The sequence below is a fragment of the Giraffa tippelskirchi genome, chromosome 1, assembly GCF_054371585.1.
Source record: "Giraffa tippelskirchi isolate mGirTip1 chromosome 1, T2T-mGirTip1v1.2.pri, whole genome shotgun sequence".
Classification (NCBI taxonomy): Eukaryota; Metazoa; Chordata; class Mammalia; order Artiodactyla; family Giraffidae; genus Giraffa; species Giraffa tippelskirchi.
The window spans coordinates 200,933,652-200,949,684 of record NC_137275.1 but is presented as its reverse complement, the minus strand read 5'-3'; the positions used below and the strand labels follow the sequence as shown (position 1 = coordinate 200,949,684).

The window sequence follows — 16,033 nt, the reverse complement described above, 5'->3', positions numbered from 1 at the left end:
CCTTACTGGACCAGGACAGGCACGTGCACACTAGGACACACACAAATATAAGAACAAATATGCACAGACACTAACATACGCTCCTACTGGACTTCAAGCTCCCAGAGGGAAGGAAGCCATTTCCTTGATACCTTTAGCCCCATTCAGGGCAGCCATGGATAACTCAATGAGTGAAGATGGGCCAGGCATGGAGACCCATCCTGGGGGGCTGCCTTGCAGGGTTTTAAACGTGATCCTCAGGCAGAGATGTGACTGGAGGTGAGGGAGAGCTGGTGGGGCCCTTAGAGTGTCTGTCTTTCACAGACAGGGATCAGGTGGGGGCTGCAGTCCTCCTGCATTTCAGTGGTTGTGGGGATGAAGGAGCTGACGACTGCTCCTGGGTGGGACCTGCCTAAAGCAGGAAGAGGAAGGCACTGGGTGCAGGGTGGCTGAGCTGACCTCTGTTCCAAACTGCCCCCTCTTCCCTGTCTCATCAAGTCATAGTTCCTTGAGACTGTCTCCTAAAATAGGTGATACTTACGTCATCCTTGGTCTCCCAGACCAAACTGCAAGTGCATATTATGGAAATCAGGCCAGGTCCTACAAAGCAGGGGCTGGAGCTAGAACTTCTGCTGGCAGCACCAGATCCAGTGAAAGTCAAAGTCGCTCAGTCATGTCTGACTCTTTGCAACCCCATGGACTATATAGTCCATGGAATTCTCCAGGTAAGAATACTGCAGTGAGTAGCCTTTCCCTTCTCCAGGGGATCTTCCCAACCCAAGGATCAAACCCAGGTCTCCCGCATTTCAGGCAGATTCTTTACCAGCTGAGTCACAAGGGAAGCCCCACCAGACCCAGAGAGGAGTCCAAATCTTTCTTGCCCACCTATCCGGTAGCTGTGTGACTCTAGGTAAGTTACTGGGTGTCTCTGTGTCTCATCTTTAATGCTGGTCCTGGATTCTTGGGCTTCTCGTGAGTATGGGAGGCCCTGTGCCAGGATACACATGGGGTGACCGAGTCTTGGAAGGGGCATACAGCCCAGAGGCAGCAGACATGCAGGGCAGCAGTGAGCAGCAGAAGAAAGAAGCAGCATCTCCTCTGCCTGCCAGGAACTGGGCCTGGGGCCCCTGCTGACCAGGGCCCAGTGGCAGTCTTGGGCCATCTGGACTTCCCGGGCCCTCACTCGGGACTGGGCAGCTTCAAGCACCTCATGTAGAGGCTGGAATATGCCTGATACTGTGGCTGGAGCAGGTATGCTGGGACAACAGCCAAAGATGAAGCTGTGAGGCAGGTCTGAGCTCACAGGGCTACTCTTGAACCCCTCTGCAGCCCTGACTGGTGGGCTCCTTCCCTCCCCAGGGTCTAAGACCCTCCTGAGTTCTGAGGCTGAGCCTTCTCTTGCCTATGGGTGGCCCAAGACACCCTCTGACAAGGTACCCAGGGGACAGCTGGAAGCTGGCGGGGACTCAGGGGACCCCCCTGGGTTACAGGGGCAATAGGTATCTCTAAGACATTCGGCAACACAGCCCAGCCCACTCTCCTAAGCGTGGCTTGCCCCATCCCAAAGGTGTGACAGCGATGCTTGCCTCAGGGAGAAGGAAGTAAGAAATTAGTAAGTAATCTCTTAAAAATTTCCTTAAATTCTAAAGGAAATCCATCCTGAATATTCATTGGAAGGACTGATGCTGAAGCTGAAGCTCCAATACTTTGGCCACCTGATGAGAAAAGCCAACTCATTAGAAAAGACCCTGATGCTGGGAAAGACTGACGGCAGGAGGAGAAGAGGACAACAGACAATAGATGGTTGGATGGCATCACCCACTCAATGGACATGAGTTTGAGCAAGCTCCGGGAGATGGTGAAGGACAGGGAAACCGGGCGTGCTGCAGTCTATGGGGTTGCAAAGAGTCGGACTCAAATGAGCGACTGAACAACAACAAAACCTCTTAAGCAGTCACGGAGCTAACAAGAGGCAACGCTAGGATTCAAAATCACTTTAACGGTCATGTCATTTGCATCCCATGAGCCTTCATGGGTAAACCTATGGGCCTGAGAGTCACAAACAAAAATCAGTACAAGGGACAGATGGCAACAGCATGGAGAGGGAACCCTGTGATCTCATCAAGACAAGGCAAAGCACAAGGGATGTGGTCTCAGGTCCAGCTCGCTCTGGGAGTCCTGCCTCCATCCCATTGTAGTGCTCCATCCCCCAACTCCATCCTGTCCTGGCCCTCTCCCTGCTGTCCTCACCTCACTGTGCCCACCACAAACCACACCCAGGCCAGGACAGGGAAAGGAGGCAGGTGTGTGGGCTTGGATGGTTCCAACGGGGCAGAGGGTCATCAAGGGGCCTGCCTGCAGAAGGTGTAACTGGAGTCCATGCAGCAAAAACCAACCAGTGTGTCACAGACAGGCTCTGGTCAGGGCACACACATGTAAAATGAAGGGTGATGGGCAATGTAGGAATGCACACTGGCGGAAGGTATGCCTTCATCCCTGATGGACACACAGCCCATCAGGGGAGTCTGAATCACAGAATTTATAAAGCACATATGCAAGCACATGTGCATGCACACATGCAATGCACATATGCAATGCACATATGCACACACACAGTCAGGGAGGGGTTTCCAGGTCCCCCCAGGCTGCAGTCTCACACTGCTGATCTAGAACAGTGCTAAAGAGGTGTCCTGGCCCCCCACCCTCTCCGAGCACACCCCAGGGTAGTGCCTACATTGGCACTCAGATTTATATGGGGGGTGTCTCCCAGCTCCAGCCCTTATTGGTCCCCCATCCCACTCCCAGGGCCATGAGGTGCAGAGCTGGGTACATACCCTGTTCATCTCCCCTAGCCTCCAAGCCTTCCTGGAGTTTCACAAGGTGTTAGAAATGCAGACTAAGCCACGGGTTGACAGGCATCCTCCTGTGTCTGCTGTGAAGCCATTACCAGAAGGATCGGGTAATTTAGGGCAGACACATTGTAAGCATCAGTGCTGCCAACTTCTAGGGTTGTGAGGGTAAGTTAGGAATTTGAGAACCTTCATGCCTGGGAAGTTCAGAAGCCACCAGGCCTTCTCGTCTTCTTTTCATGCATTTACCACATGCCCACAGTGTGCTGGAGGTAAGGGCACAAGAGCCAAAATGAATACAGTTCCTGTGGTCACTCAGTGATGATGGAGCATAGGCTAGGCACAAAGAGAGGCCCAAGAAAGGTCAAGGTGAGGCAAGACCGCTCTTCACCCAGCTTCTCAGGGGCTAGGCTGGGCCCCCTTGGTTGGCCTCAACCCATAGAATAGCAGTGCTGGGGGTGGGCTCCCGGGTGGGCTCCCACCCTGTGCTGGTGGATCTACAGGACTCCACGCCTCTATGTCCACTGGATCCACAGGGTTACCCCACCAGGGCTCCAGGGCTCCAGCCCCGGCAGATCATGGTTCTTCTCCCATGTGGACCTGGCCTTGGAACTTGCCTCCCAGCCTTGATGTGGGGCCCTTTAGAGCCACCCTGGATGAACTGATGACTTGGGGAGCACCCACTGGGCTCCCCCCACACCCCCAAAGGGCCACATGGAAGGGGAGGGTGATAAAGTCCTTGTGAGGCACAAATAGTAGTGTGAGAACGGGAATTGTTTTGTATTTCAAAAATATAAACTTCCTTGGCCATATACTTCAATTAAGAAAAAAAAAACTATTAGTTTTCCTCTCTGTACTCTTACTTATTAATAATGTAGAGCTTACAGGAAATAAAATGTTTTTCATTGCTGAAAAAAAGAGAGAAAGGGGATCACCTAAGATTCCAAGCAAGGAATGCTAGAGATGGGAAGGAGAGCAGGTCCCCAACAATGCACATTCCTAGACCACTACATAGATAAGAGGTGGCCAGCTGGGCAGAGCTGGGCAGGGCTGGGATGGATGGCCCCTTGGACATCTCCCAGTCTATGTCCCCATCTCACATTGCCTGGTCACTGCGAATGCAAGAGTTTGCAACCCCTGTCCAGGCCTTTAGAGGCTGGTGGGCTCTGTGCAAAGGCCATGAGGGGCCCTAGCTGCATCTGCAGGCAGGAGATGATCAGGAGGGGCCACAGCCGGCCCACTAAGGCCATGCGGGGCAATAAATGAGACAGGAGGTGGTCACTAGGCACCAGAGGCCCCTGGCTGCAACTATACAGAGCAGTTCCCTCCAGCAAGGTAGGGTTCAGTTGGGGTTGGGATCAAGGTCAAGCAGAGACCTCACCCCCATGGTCAGATCCAAGGGGCAGCAGCATGGTGCTATACTTACAGGTGGACTTCCCGTGGGTTTTCTCGCAGTTTGGGCAGTGGTATATGTCAATGTCTGGGGCCTCCTCCTCTTCTACTCCAACACAGCTGAAATGGAGGAGAAACAGATTATCACCAGCTGTTAGCAACTCCTTAAGTGGTTCCCCTGCAAAGCTCGGCAACACCTCAGGAGGAAGGGAAGGCGGTATGAAGGCAGTTGAGGCAGAGTATGTGTGGCAACAGTAGTTCACAGGGATGGGATGGAGGACTCAAAATGGAGAGGGAGGGTCAAAGAAGACCTCACCCTGTGTGACTGGGAGAGGCAGAGGGGACTGGCCAGACTTTAGGCTTGCCTCTAAGAGAGCCATCACTACCTGTCACCACAGAGCCCAGGGAGGCTGAGGTGGGAGGCGGGGGGTGGGGTGTCTCAGAGCCCGGGCACTCCCGTCATTTCACCATAGGCAGTCTGCAGCCATGGGCAGGGCCCCTGCGGACCCCATGAAGGGGACTGCTGTAAGTCACCTTCCCCAGGGAGCTGTTCCATGGTGCTGCGACAACTAGATATCAGAAGGGTGAAACAGAACAATTACCTCACACCACATACAAAAAAATTAACTGAAAATGGATTAACAATCAAAATATGAGAGCTCAAACTATAACACTCTTAGAAGAAAACACAGCGGTGAATCTTCATGACCTTGGATTTGGGCATGGATAGGACATCAAAAGTACAAGCAACACAAGAAGGAAATGGCAGTCCACTCCAGGATTCTCGCCTGGGAAATCTCATGGACAGAGAAACCTGGCAGGCTATGTCCATGGGGTCACAAAAGAATCGGACATGACTTAGCGACTAAAGAAGACCACGCTAAAAATATTTTCAAGAGTAAAAGATATTTTCTTACCTCCACTGTTGCTTTAAAAATAGCATTAAAAAAAGATAAAATTAATGTGCCCAAACATTGTGAATAAACGACAAAGTAACTAAAGTTAAAAAAAAAAAAAGTACAAGCAACAAAAGGAAAAAGAGATAAATTGGACATCATTAAAATTTAGAACTTTTCTGCATTAAAGGACATCAAGAAAGTGAAAAGGCTTTTCACTGTACAGAATGGGAAAAAATATCTGCAAATCATATTCCTAATAAGGGTCTATCACTGAAATGAATAAAGAACTTCACAACTCAACAACAAAAAAGACAAATCAATTTTAAAATGGTCAAAGGTTCCAAAGAGAAATTTCTCCAAAGAAATACAAATGGTCAACAAGCTCATGAAGAGATCCTCAACATCGTTAGTCATCTGGATGCCACTGAAATGCAAATCAAAACCATGAGATACAACTGCACATTCACTAGGATAGCTATAGTTGAAAAAAAGAAAATGGGAAAAGAGCAAGGACTGGTGAGGATGCAAAGAAATTAGAACGCTCTCATATCACAGGGCTTTCCTAGTGGCTCAGATAGTAAAGAATCTGCCTGCAATGCAGGAGACCCGGGTTCGATCTCTGGGTCGGGAAGATCCCCTGGAGAAGGGAACAGCAACCCACTCCAGTATTCTTGCCTGGAGAATTCTATGGACAGAAGAGAATGGCGGGCTACAGTCCACGGGGTCACAGAGTCAGACACAACTGAATGACTTTCACAATGGTTTACATATCACAGGTAGGAATGTAAAATGGTACAATTTCTATGTAAAAATAGTTTGGCAGTTCCTCAAAAAGTTAAACATAAAAGTATCAGATGACCCAGCAATTCCACTCCAAGGTATAGACTCAAAAGAACTAAGAACAGTTTCTCAAACAAATCCTTGTACATAAATATTCATAGCAGCGGTAGTTATAATAACCAAAAGATGGAAGCAACCCAAATGTCCATTAACTGATGAATGGATAAACAAATTGCAATGCTGCCATACAACGAAGTACTATTCAGCCTTAAAAAGGAACGAAGTGCTGATACACACTACAACAAAGATGAACCTGAAAAGCATTGTGCTGAGCAAAGGAAACCAGACATAGGAGGCCACATACTGTGATTCCATTCAGATGATCACACCCAGCATAGGTAAATGTAGAAAGACAGAGACCTACTAGTAGCACCACTACACTTCAAATTCCCAGTTTCCTCCAGTGGACTCTGTTAACAGCAGCTCCTCCCAACTCTCCCTTTTCCTCTATAAAAGAATGGTCCTCTCCTTTGTTCCCTGGACTTGCCTGTGCTCACCAGAGACTGAAAGTCTCAAACCCTAATTCTTTGTTGTGCCTGAATAAACCCATTTTGCTGGTAAAATACCTGGCTGTGTTATTAGTTTAGATCAACAGTGCATACTGCATATCCAAACCAGGCAGTGGCTCTAGGCTACTTCTCACTGGCAGCTCCTAGAGCTCACAAACGCTGAGGATGGCGACCTCTCCTGAAGGGTCTGCCTCTGTCCCAGCAGAGGTCATGCATACCCACAGCCCACCTCGAACCCCTGCCTGCCCAGGGACCCAGGGACAAACGAGAAGGGCTGCAATGGTTCTGCTGCAAGGCCTCTATGTGCCAGCACTGACCCTGCAGGCAGGCAGAAGGTCTCAGGTCAGATGACACAGGGCCCATTCAACAGGTCAGGCGTCAGGTGTACCATGGAAGGCCCAAGGGGCTTCTCCAACGTAGGCTCTAAGGGCACAGGGGGGACTACTCCCACCCAAAGGCCTCATAAGGGTTGAGTTTCAAGTCAATCAAAGGGAAGGAAACCAAAGCGCCTTAAAATTCAAACCCCCCAGTTGGCATTTCTCAGGCCTACTTCCTGGGACTGGCTCCCCCAGACACCATCTGCTGGTCCCATACATCCCTGAAGCCTCATCATGCTCTGGAAGGCCCACAGCAGGGGCCTCTGTGACAGATGGGGAAACTGAGACCCAGAGGTCACAGCCATGGGCACTGTGCATGCAGATACTCCCAACCCACCCCTGGGAGCTCCCTCTTTAGAACACCACCACCTGGGGGGCACAGGTCTCACCTGGACCAGAGTGGGTCTGGCTGTTTGCTGTGTTGTGCAGGAAGGCCCCGGGACTGAAAGGGAAAGTGAGAGACACCGCCCCTCACCCAGGAGAGCCACCCAGGGCTTCGGCCACCCAGTGAAGTGACCCCAGGCAAGCCTGCCCTCTCCTAATGGGAGATACCAGCAGCAACCCCCCTTAGAGCGATGCATTACCACCCTGCCTGTCTGTGCCCATGACCCTAACAAGGCCACCTGGCATGTGGAAATGAAGTCCCCAGATCCAGCCCATTGGCTGTACCATGTGCAGGGGAGAACTGCCCCTAATCCTGTCTTAAGGGTCCAGGGACCCACTGCCCAGTTCAAGATCCTGTGTGCAGAGCCCTAGACCACATCTGCTCACTGCCATTCTGTCAGGGTTGTTTACTGAAAACAGCTCATTTATTTTATTATCCCAACGTTAAGCCTTTCTGAGTGCTCCTAAGAAATTATTTGAGAAATTATAAAAAATCAGAACAACAGAAACATCAGAAGCATTTTTCTTGCCCCAAACCCAGAAGCAAAGACACTGCTGTTCTGATGGAGACTGTCACCTCAACACGCACCTGGACCGATCACCTAGGTGATCGTTTAATGTGCATGATCAGTGCCATCCATGGTGAGAAGAGAAATGCAGATGTATTCACATTAAGTGGCTGCTGGTGTGATGAGTCATTATTTAAAGACAAAAAAAGAAGCACACGTCACACTAATACACACCAAACCCCTGCCCTGCCCTCACTAAGTACAGTGGGCAAGTATCAATAGTTAAAGAGCATCCAACATGGACTTCAAGTCACTTCGGTTTTGTCTGACTCTTCGCGACCCTATGGACTGTAGCCTGCCAGGCTCCTCTGTCCATGAAATTCTCCAGGCAAAAATACTGGAGTGGGTTGCCATTTCCACCTCCAGGGAAGCATCCTGACCCAGGGATCGAACCTGAACCTCCTGCAGCTCTGGGCTCTGCAGGTGGATTGGAGCATCAGTTTGAAGAAAATTCCAATTATGCACGTGTCTGCCCAAGCATGCCCTCTACATGAACCCTGTTAAGGGCCACCTGAACCCAAGCAGCCAGACTGTACTGAATTTGGAAGATACTCTCCCCAATGGAGACCCCTGCTGGCTCACAACAAGAGCTGGGCACCCAAGGACTTCTCTGGATGGACACAGGGGGCTCAGCAGGCCCAGCCTGCTAGTCCTCCTGCATCTATGGCAAGGCGCCCAAGGTCCTCACGTGTCCCTGCTCCTTGTGGGACTGCAGCAAAGGCTCTCTGCGGACACAGTGAGCCAAAGAGGTGGGTGAGAATGGTCCTCGCAGCACCTGGCCCCAGACTCAGGGGCTTCTCGATGGAAGGTGGGTATTGCCCTCCTGGGAAGCAGGCACTGGAGCTTGCCACACACTCCAGGCCCAAGCAAGGGTTCAAAGTTACCTGCCAATGGTCCAAGAGAAAAAGGAGGAGGAGGGGCATCAGCTACAAGCTGGGCCCTGGACATGGCTGGACCCAGCTGCATCCGCGTCCCCAGGATCATCACAACCACTCAAGGCAGTCCCAAGTGCAGCCTGGGAGGGTCAGCCAGGCCTCGGGCAGAGCTGGCCAGGTGAGCACACTGGGGAGAGCGTGAGGGTAAGACAGGGGAGGGGGGCAAGAGAGAGGGAAAGTGGAGGCAGGTAGCTCAGGGCAGAAGGGAAAAGACCAGAAGCTGGGAGAGGTGCTGTGGGACCAAGGCAGGGGAACTCTACATGGACCTCAGAGGCTAGATGGGGGCAAACGTCACCCAGGATATCCGTTCAAAAACAGAACGACAACTTCAACAGCTCTGACACCTTGGCAAAAAGACACAGGCAGCCAGATAATTGTAGCATGTGTCCTTTTTAACGGAGAAGGCAATGGCAACCCACTCCAGTACTCTTGCCTGGAAAATCCCATGGACGGAGGAGCCTGGTAGGCTGCAGTCCATGGGGTCGCGAAGAGTCGGACACGACTGCGCGACTTCACTTTCGTGCATTGGAGAAGGAAATGGCAACCCACTCCAGTGTTCCTGCCTGGATAATCCCAGGGACGGAGGAGCCTGGTAGGCTGCCGTCTATGGGGTCACACAGAGTCAGACACAACTGAAGTGACTTAGCAGCAGCAGCAGCAGCAGTCCTTTTAAATTCTGATGAGAATAGTGGTCCCCTAAGTACCCCACAGGCCACATGCCTTCTTAAAGGACAGGAAGTTGTGAGGGCCAAATCCAGCCTGCCCAGCCCCAGTGCCCAGGGTGGAAAGCTATGGTCCACCCAGGTGGTGGGCAGCAGGCAGAAACACAGACTGCCAGGACCACCTAAGACATCAACATGGACCCTGCTGACCCCACTTTCCCTACCTTGGAGAGAATCCAGGTCGTCAGCACCCAGGACCCCAGGTCCCTAGGAGACAGCTGAAATGAATGAGGGATGTTTCTACTGCATTTTCAGGGGCTCATGACCTGGTGAGGCTGGGGACTGGTTTGATTTGAGTTCCCAGGGACCCCAGCATGCCAGAAAGTCTACCCCAAACAAGTGTTAAGTTCATTTGGTGCCCAGAGCCCAGTAAGTAGAAAGACAACAGAATTTTCAAAGACAGAGGTGAGTGGAGGATAAGACACTAAAGATGACCAAGAAAAAGAGAACTGAGGAGTTTGATGCTACAGATTTCAGACACTTGCAAAGGTGGCAAAATCAGGTCAGAAATGCCAAAGCGGCCATCCAAAGCCTGGGTTCCCTGTTCTTTGTGCAAAATCCAAAACTACCCCTTGGAGATGCTTCGGTTGTGAGACCCTTGCAAACCAAGGGCCAAGGGGGATCAAGAGAGGAACAGCTCTTCTATGGCCATCCCACAGGAATCCCAGCTCTGCCTACCAGTAGGGTGACTTCTAGTAGCACATTCTAGAATCCTACTCCCAAGCATGCAGGGTATGACCTTGTGGTAATGGCCCTGCCAGAGGAGCTCCCCAGGGCACAGGCTCCTGGCCCGGCCTGGGCATGTCACCACTCTCCTCTGCTCAGTCTTTGAGAATCAAGGTTGGAATTTTCTCATGAATCCAAAATTAGACTGCATTGTGGTTTTTTCCTATTGTGTTGTCAAGGATGTTGATTTACCGTAAATCACAACTTCTGTAATACTGTTTTGATTTTTTTAAGTTAGAGGAGGAGCGTCAAAATAAGGAGGTGGCCCCTTTTAATTCCAGAGGGAAGGTGGAAGGGCAGAACTCCCCTCATGTTCCAGCCCCCGCACTGTGAAGCACCGAGGAGGTCAGAGGTGGCACAGCAGATGTGTCAATAATGGTCATGGCACATAGGGCCACTTGGACTCATCCTACCCATGGAGGAACTAACATGGGAAGAAGCCTCCCCAGATACAGTCGTGTGTGCCTGGGTTTAAAATAGGTTTCCACCCTTTGGGCCAGTAATTCCACAATCTCAAACCTAGTATAAGGCAGAAAGTAGAAATGCACACAAGATTCACATGCAAGATGGTCCACTCCATGATTATTCACAATAGCAAAAAATTAAGAACGGTAAACTTTTCCAGCCAGGAGGTCAGAGACCCAGGTCATGCTATGCTCACATAGCAGGATATCACACAGTCATCAAAACTCAGGTTTTATACATTTTTGAGTTTACGTGTTTACAACGTGCAGACACTAAAACTACAGCCCTGGCACACAGTGACACAAGAGGGCTCCACACTGGTACTGGGCAATGGCATGCTTGTTTTCTCTTTACACTTTTCTGTACTTTCCTAAATCACTGAAATGAGTGTATATTCCTTTTCATAACAAGTAGCAAAAGTCTTGCTTTATTCAAAAGATCAGAACCATGTCCCTTCCTAGCTCATCTCCTCCACATTTCTCAGGTCCCGGTATCCCGTTGAGAAAGGTTTCTGAGCTGTCCATCCTGCCACAAGTCTGGGACACCCATCTCAGGGCCCCTGGGTCTCCCCTGGGAGCCTGACGGGGGGAAGAGTCCACGGTGCAGACAACAGGGAGAGGCAGGGCAGGTGGATACCTGCACGGAAGCCTGGGTGGGCCAGGGAGCCCCAGAAGACCTGGGGGTGCTCAGCGATTCCCCTCATGATGACTTCATCCCATGTCAAGCCAGCCCCACTTCAGGGCCATATCCTTCCTCCTGCATTCGCCACATTCCTGCCTGCAGTCTCCAGATGGTGCCCAGAAACTGGTCACTGGCACATTTCCACATCACAAAGCCACAGGGACCACAACTCAGTTACAACTCTGCTTCAAGATGGTCACCAGCCACACATCATCAAACTTAGTTAGTTCAGTCGCTCAGTCGTGTCCAACTCTTTGCGACCCCATGAATCGCAGCATGCCAGGCCTCCCTGTCCATCACCAACTCCCGGAGTTTACCCAAACCCATGTCCATCGAGTTCTTTATGCCATCCAACCATCTCATCCTCTGTCGTCCCCTTCTCCTCCTGCCCCCAATCCTTCCCAGCATTAGGGTCTTTTCCAATGAGTCAACTCTTCGCATGAGGTGGCCAAAGTATTGGAGTTTCAGCTTCAACATCAGTCCTTCCAATGAACACCCACGACTGATCTCCTTTAGGATGGACTGGTTGGATCTCCTTGAAGTCCAAGGGACTCTCAAGAGTCTTCTCCAACACCACAGTTCAAAAGCATCAATTCTTCGGTGCTCAGCTTTCTTCACCGTCCAACTCTCACATCCATACATGACCCCTGGGAAAACCATAGCCTTGACTAGATGGACCTTTGTTGACAAAGTAATGTCTCTGCTTTTAAATATGCTATCTAGGTTGGTCATAACCTTCCTTCCAAGGAGTAAACATCTTTTAATTTCATGGCTGCAATCACCATCATCAGTGATTTTGGAGCCCCCCAAAATTAAGTCTGACACTGTTTCCACTGTTTCCCCATCTATTTGCCATGAAGTGATGGGAACAGATGCCACGATCAGCAGAGGAACCAGAGATCAAATTGCCAACATCCGCTGGATCATCGAAAAAGCAAGAGAGTTCCAGAAAAACATCTATTTCTGCTTTACTGACTATGTCAAAGCCTTTGACTGTGTGGATCACAATAAACTGTGGAAAATTCTGAAAGAGATGGGAATACCAGACCATCTGACCTGTCTCTTGAGAAACCTGTATGCAGGTCAGGAAGCCACAGTTAGAACTGGACATGGAACAACAGACTGGTTCCAAATAGGAAAAGGAGTACGTCAAGGCTGTATATTGTCACCCTGCTTATTTAACGTATATGCAGAGTACATCATGAGAAACGCTGGGCTGAAAGAAACACAAGCTGGAATCAAGATTGCTGGGAGAAATATGAATAACCTCAGATATGCAGATGACACCACCCTTACGGCAGAAAGCCAAGAAGAACTAAAGAGCCTCTTGATGAAAGTGAAAGAGGAGAGTCAAAAAGTTGGCTTAAAGCTCAACATTCAGAAAACTAAGATCATGGCATCTGGTCCCATCAAACTTAAGGTGGTCCTTTAGACCCCAATCACATAAGCAACCACTCACTGAGTGCCCAGCCACAGTCCAGGAGCCACACAACCTCCACACGACAGGGGAGAAATCACAGTGGGAGAAGGGATTTGACACCTTCAGAGCCATACAGGGGCTCAACACCGTGTGTCTGGTGCTCCCAAGATGCTCCCAGGCAGCAGTTGTCCACAGGTTTTGTGGTTTCACCCTAAGACCCTCAGGTATGGTGTGCAAGGGGGAAACTCAGGCCCAGAGAGGCCCATATTTGCCCGGACCACATAGAAGTGGGGCAAGAGCAGGTGAGGTCAGCCAGGTCTGTCTGCACCCCACACCTCGTATGCACCTCAGGAGCCCTCACAGCTCCCAGCCAGCCAAGGCCGGTTGTGCAGAAGCAGGTAGCAAACACTCTGCCACAGAAGGAGGTGAAGGTGCAATAAGGATTGGACCCCTGGTGCAGCTGAGCCCTCAAAGCACAGGTTCATAAAGAGGAACAGGAAAGGAAAAAACCAGACCTGGCCCAGCTGGAAGAGCCTGCCAGTGGGCTGCCTGGGTGCCTGGGATGACAGAGTGTCGGCCATGGCCGGGGGGGGGGCAGCAGAAGGTGACACTGCGCCACAGACGAGGGTCTCACTCCCAACTCTGGAGGGTAGTCAGCCTGAGGACTCAGTATATCAGGACCCTCAAGGGTCACACGTGCAGATGATACCACTTCAATGGCAGAAAGCAAAGAGGAACTAAAGAGCCTCTTGATGAGGGTGAAAAAGGAGAGTGAAAAAGCTGGCTTAAAACTCAGCAATCAAAATACTAAGATCATGGCATCTGGTCCCATCACTTCATGGCAAATAGAGGGGGAAAAGTGGAAGCAATGATAGATTTTTTTCTTCTTGGGCTCCAAAATCACTGTGGATGGTGACTGCAGCCATGAAATTTAAAAATGCTCGCTTCTCCTTGGAAGGAAAGCTCTGACAAACCTAGACAGCATATTGAACAGCAGAAACATCACTTTGCTGACAAAGGTCCGTAGAGCCAAAGCTATGGTTTTTCCAGTAGTCATGAACGGATCTGATAGTTGGACCATAAAGAAGGCTGCGCACCAAAGAATTGATGCTTTCAAACTGTGGTGCTGGAGAAGACTCTTGAGGGTCCCTTGGACAGCAAGGAGATCAAACCAGTCAATCCTAAAGGAAATTAACCCTGAATATTCACTGGAAGGGCTGACGCTGAAGCTGAAGCTCCAATATCTTGGCCACCTGATGTGAAGAGCCGACTCACTGGAAAAGACCCTGACTGGAAAAGATTGAAGGCAAAAGGAGAAGAGGATGGCAGAGGATGAGACGGTTAGACAGCATCACCGATTCAATCGACATGAACTTGGGCCAGCTCCAGGAGATAGTGAGGGACAGGGAGGCCTGGCATGCTGCAGTCCCTGGGAGTGCAAAGTGCTGGATATCACTTAGAGACTGAACAAAAACAAGGGTCACACAGACCATGTGGCTTCCATCTGGACCTTGTGGGGACCCAGGTATAGAGCAATGACAGAGCTTTGGTGGGGGCCGGTCTGTCTGCTGAGCTCAGATACAGACTCGTAGAAAAAACCCAGGCATGTATTGTCAGAAGCCACTACATTTGGGGGTGGCTATTACACAGTCACAGATAACTAGGGCTGTGGGGAGGGACTGAATACTTAGAAGAAATGAAAAGAGGTTCCAGAACGTGAAGGACAATTGTTTTCCTAGACCCTGCCAGTGAGGCAGGTAAGCTCAGAAAGGATTGTATGTACAATGCCCAGCGCCATGCCTGGCACAATGCAAGGGCCTGCAAAGACAGTTTACTGCTTGCTGTAGTCATCACCACCTTCACCATCACCATCACCATCACCATCATGGTCACTACAGTCATCACCATCATGATCAACACCATCACCACTATCATCATCACCACCATCACCATCATCATCATTGTCATCATTTCTCCTGACGAGCTGATGGATCATGACACAAGCTCTCCCTTCTGTCAGCAAGTGGCTGAGAAAGAGCAAACCTCCAGCGCAAAAACAAAGAATCTGCATGGAAAGAATGTCAACATCTATTCCTGTTTCCAGATGTGTCATGTCCATTCCTCCAGGACTCAGAGGTGAATGGACTCCAGCCCAGCCCTCCCTGTCTCCAAGGAGAGAATAAGGGGCCAGTGGCCTCTGATCAGCTAAGACCCCCATCATGCCCACAGCTTTCCCTTCCTGGCTGTAATGTCTTTGTTAGTGCTTTTCCACACTTCCCTCAGCAGGATGGGGCACCCAGGGGAACATAAGCTTCCAGGGGGATGGAAGATATGGGGGAATGGAAGCCATGGGGGACAAACCCATGGCGGGTATTAAAGCCCCGGGGGGATAGAAGCCATAGACAGACATGCTGGAGAGCACAACTCATAGCAATCTGGAGGAAACACCATTGTAGGTAGGGGAAGAAACTCCTCTCTCCCAGTTCAAAGGTTTAAACAAGGTGGGTCATGACCTTATAAACTGATGTCACTCACTCTAATGGGTGGAGGGGGAGGTCAAGGTCCCCCATGTCCACACACCTCTCCTGCCAGCCACCTTGAGGCAAGTGATTCATGTTCCCAGTCTCCTTCATCTGGTACAGGCACAAAGGCAGTGCGAGGGGCAGTGAGAGGACTGACAGGACAGAGAGGAGCAGGGTCGGAGGAGCAAGCACAGGGGCCTGGGAGGGGTCCCAAGTGAGGCAGGGTGCAGCCTTGGGGAGTCACACACAGGTGCCACTCTGGGACGGACAGGACTCTCCCTGGCAAAGGTGAGAGACGCAGGCAGAGGCAGACAGGTGACAGTGTGCTGTCCACTCAATGTCACCATCACCTGAGAGGAACCCACTTCCCATTTGGAAATTTTAAACCCAACAGAAAAATTGCAATGGATACCTGTGCTCCCTTCACTCAGGTTCTCCAATGGTTAACAATTTCCCCTCATTTGCTTTATATCTCTGGAGTTGTTTTTTTGTTCTGAAACATTTGAAAATCTGTTACAGACGTGAGGACTGGCCCCCTAATTCATCACCCTGCAGTCTCCTAAGAACTGAGCTGTCTCCACCATAACCACAACATCAAAGTTAACACCATAAGACATACCCTAAAGCACATGTCTACATATCCATATTTTCCCAGTTGTCTCAACAACATTCCTCACAGCTGTTTGTATTTGACCCCAGATCACACATGGCACCAGCTGCCCAGCCTCTGGCTCCTGAAATGGGGGCGCTGCTGTGTGTGCTCA

The 16,033-nt window shown here is 50.5% G+C and overlaps 1 protein-coding gene across 5 annotated transcripts in view; it reads right to left on the bottom strand.

The window, feature by feature from the left end:
• The window catches only part of PHF2 (PHD finger protein 2), an 84,576-nt gene that overhangs the window by 32,865 nt on the left and 35,678 nt on the right, over nucleotides 1-16,033 (bottom strand). For all 5 annotated transcript variants that reach the window (XM_081523807.1, XM_081523827.1, XM_081523818.1 and 2 more), the window contains exon 2: nucleotides 4,255-4,340. In XM_081523807.1, the coding sequence (XP_081379933.1) occupies nucleotides 4,255-4,340 (86 nt within the window). The remainder of the gene's footprint in view (nucleotides 1-4,254; nucleotides 4,341-16,033) is intronic.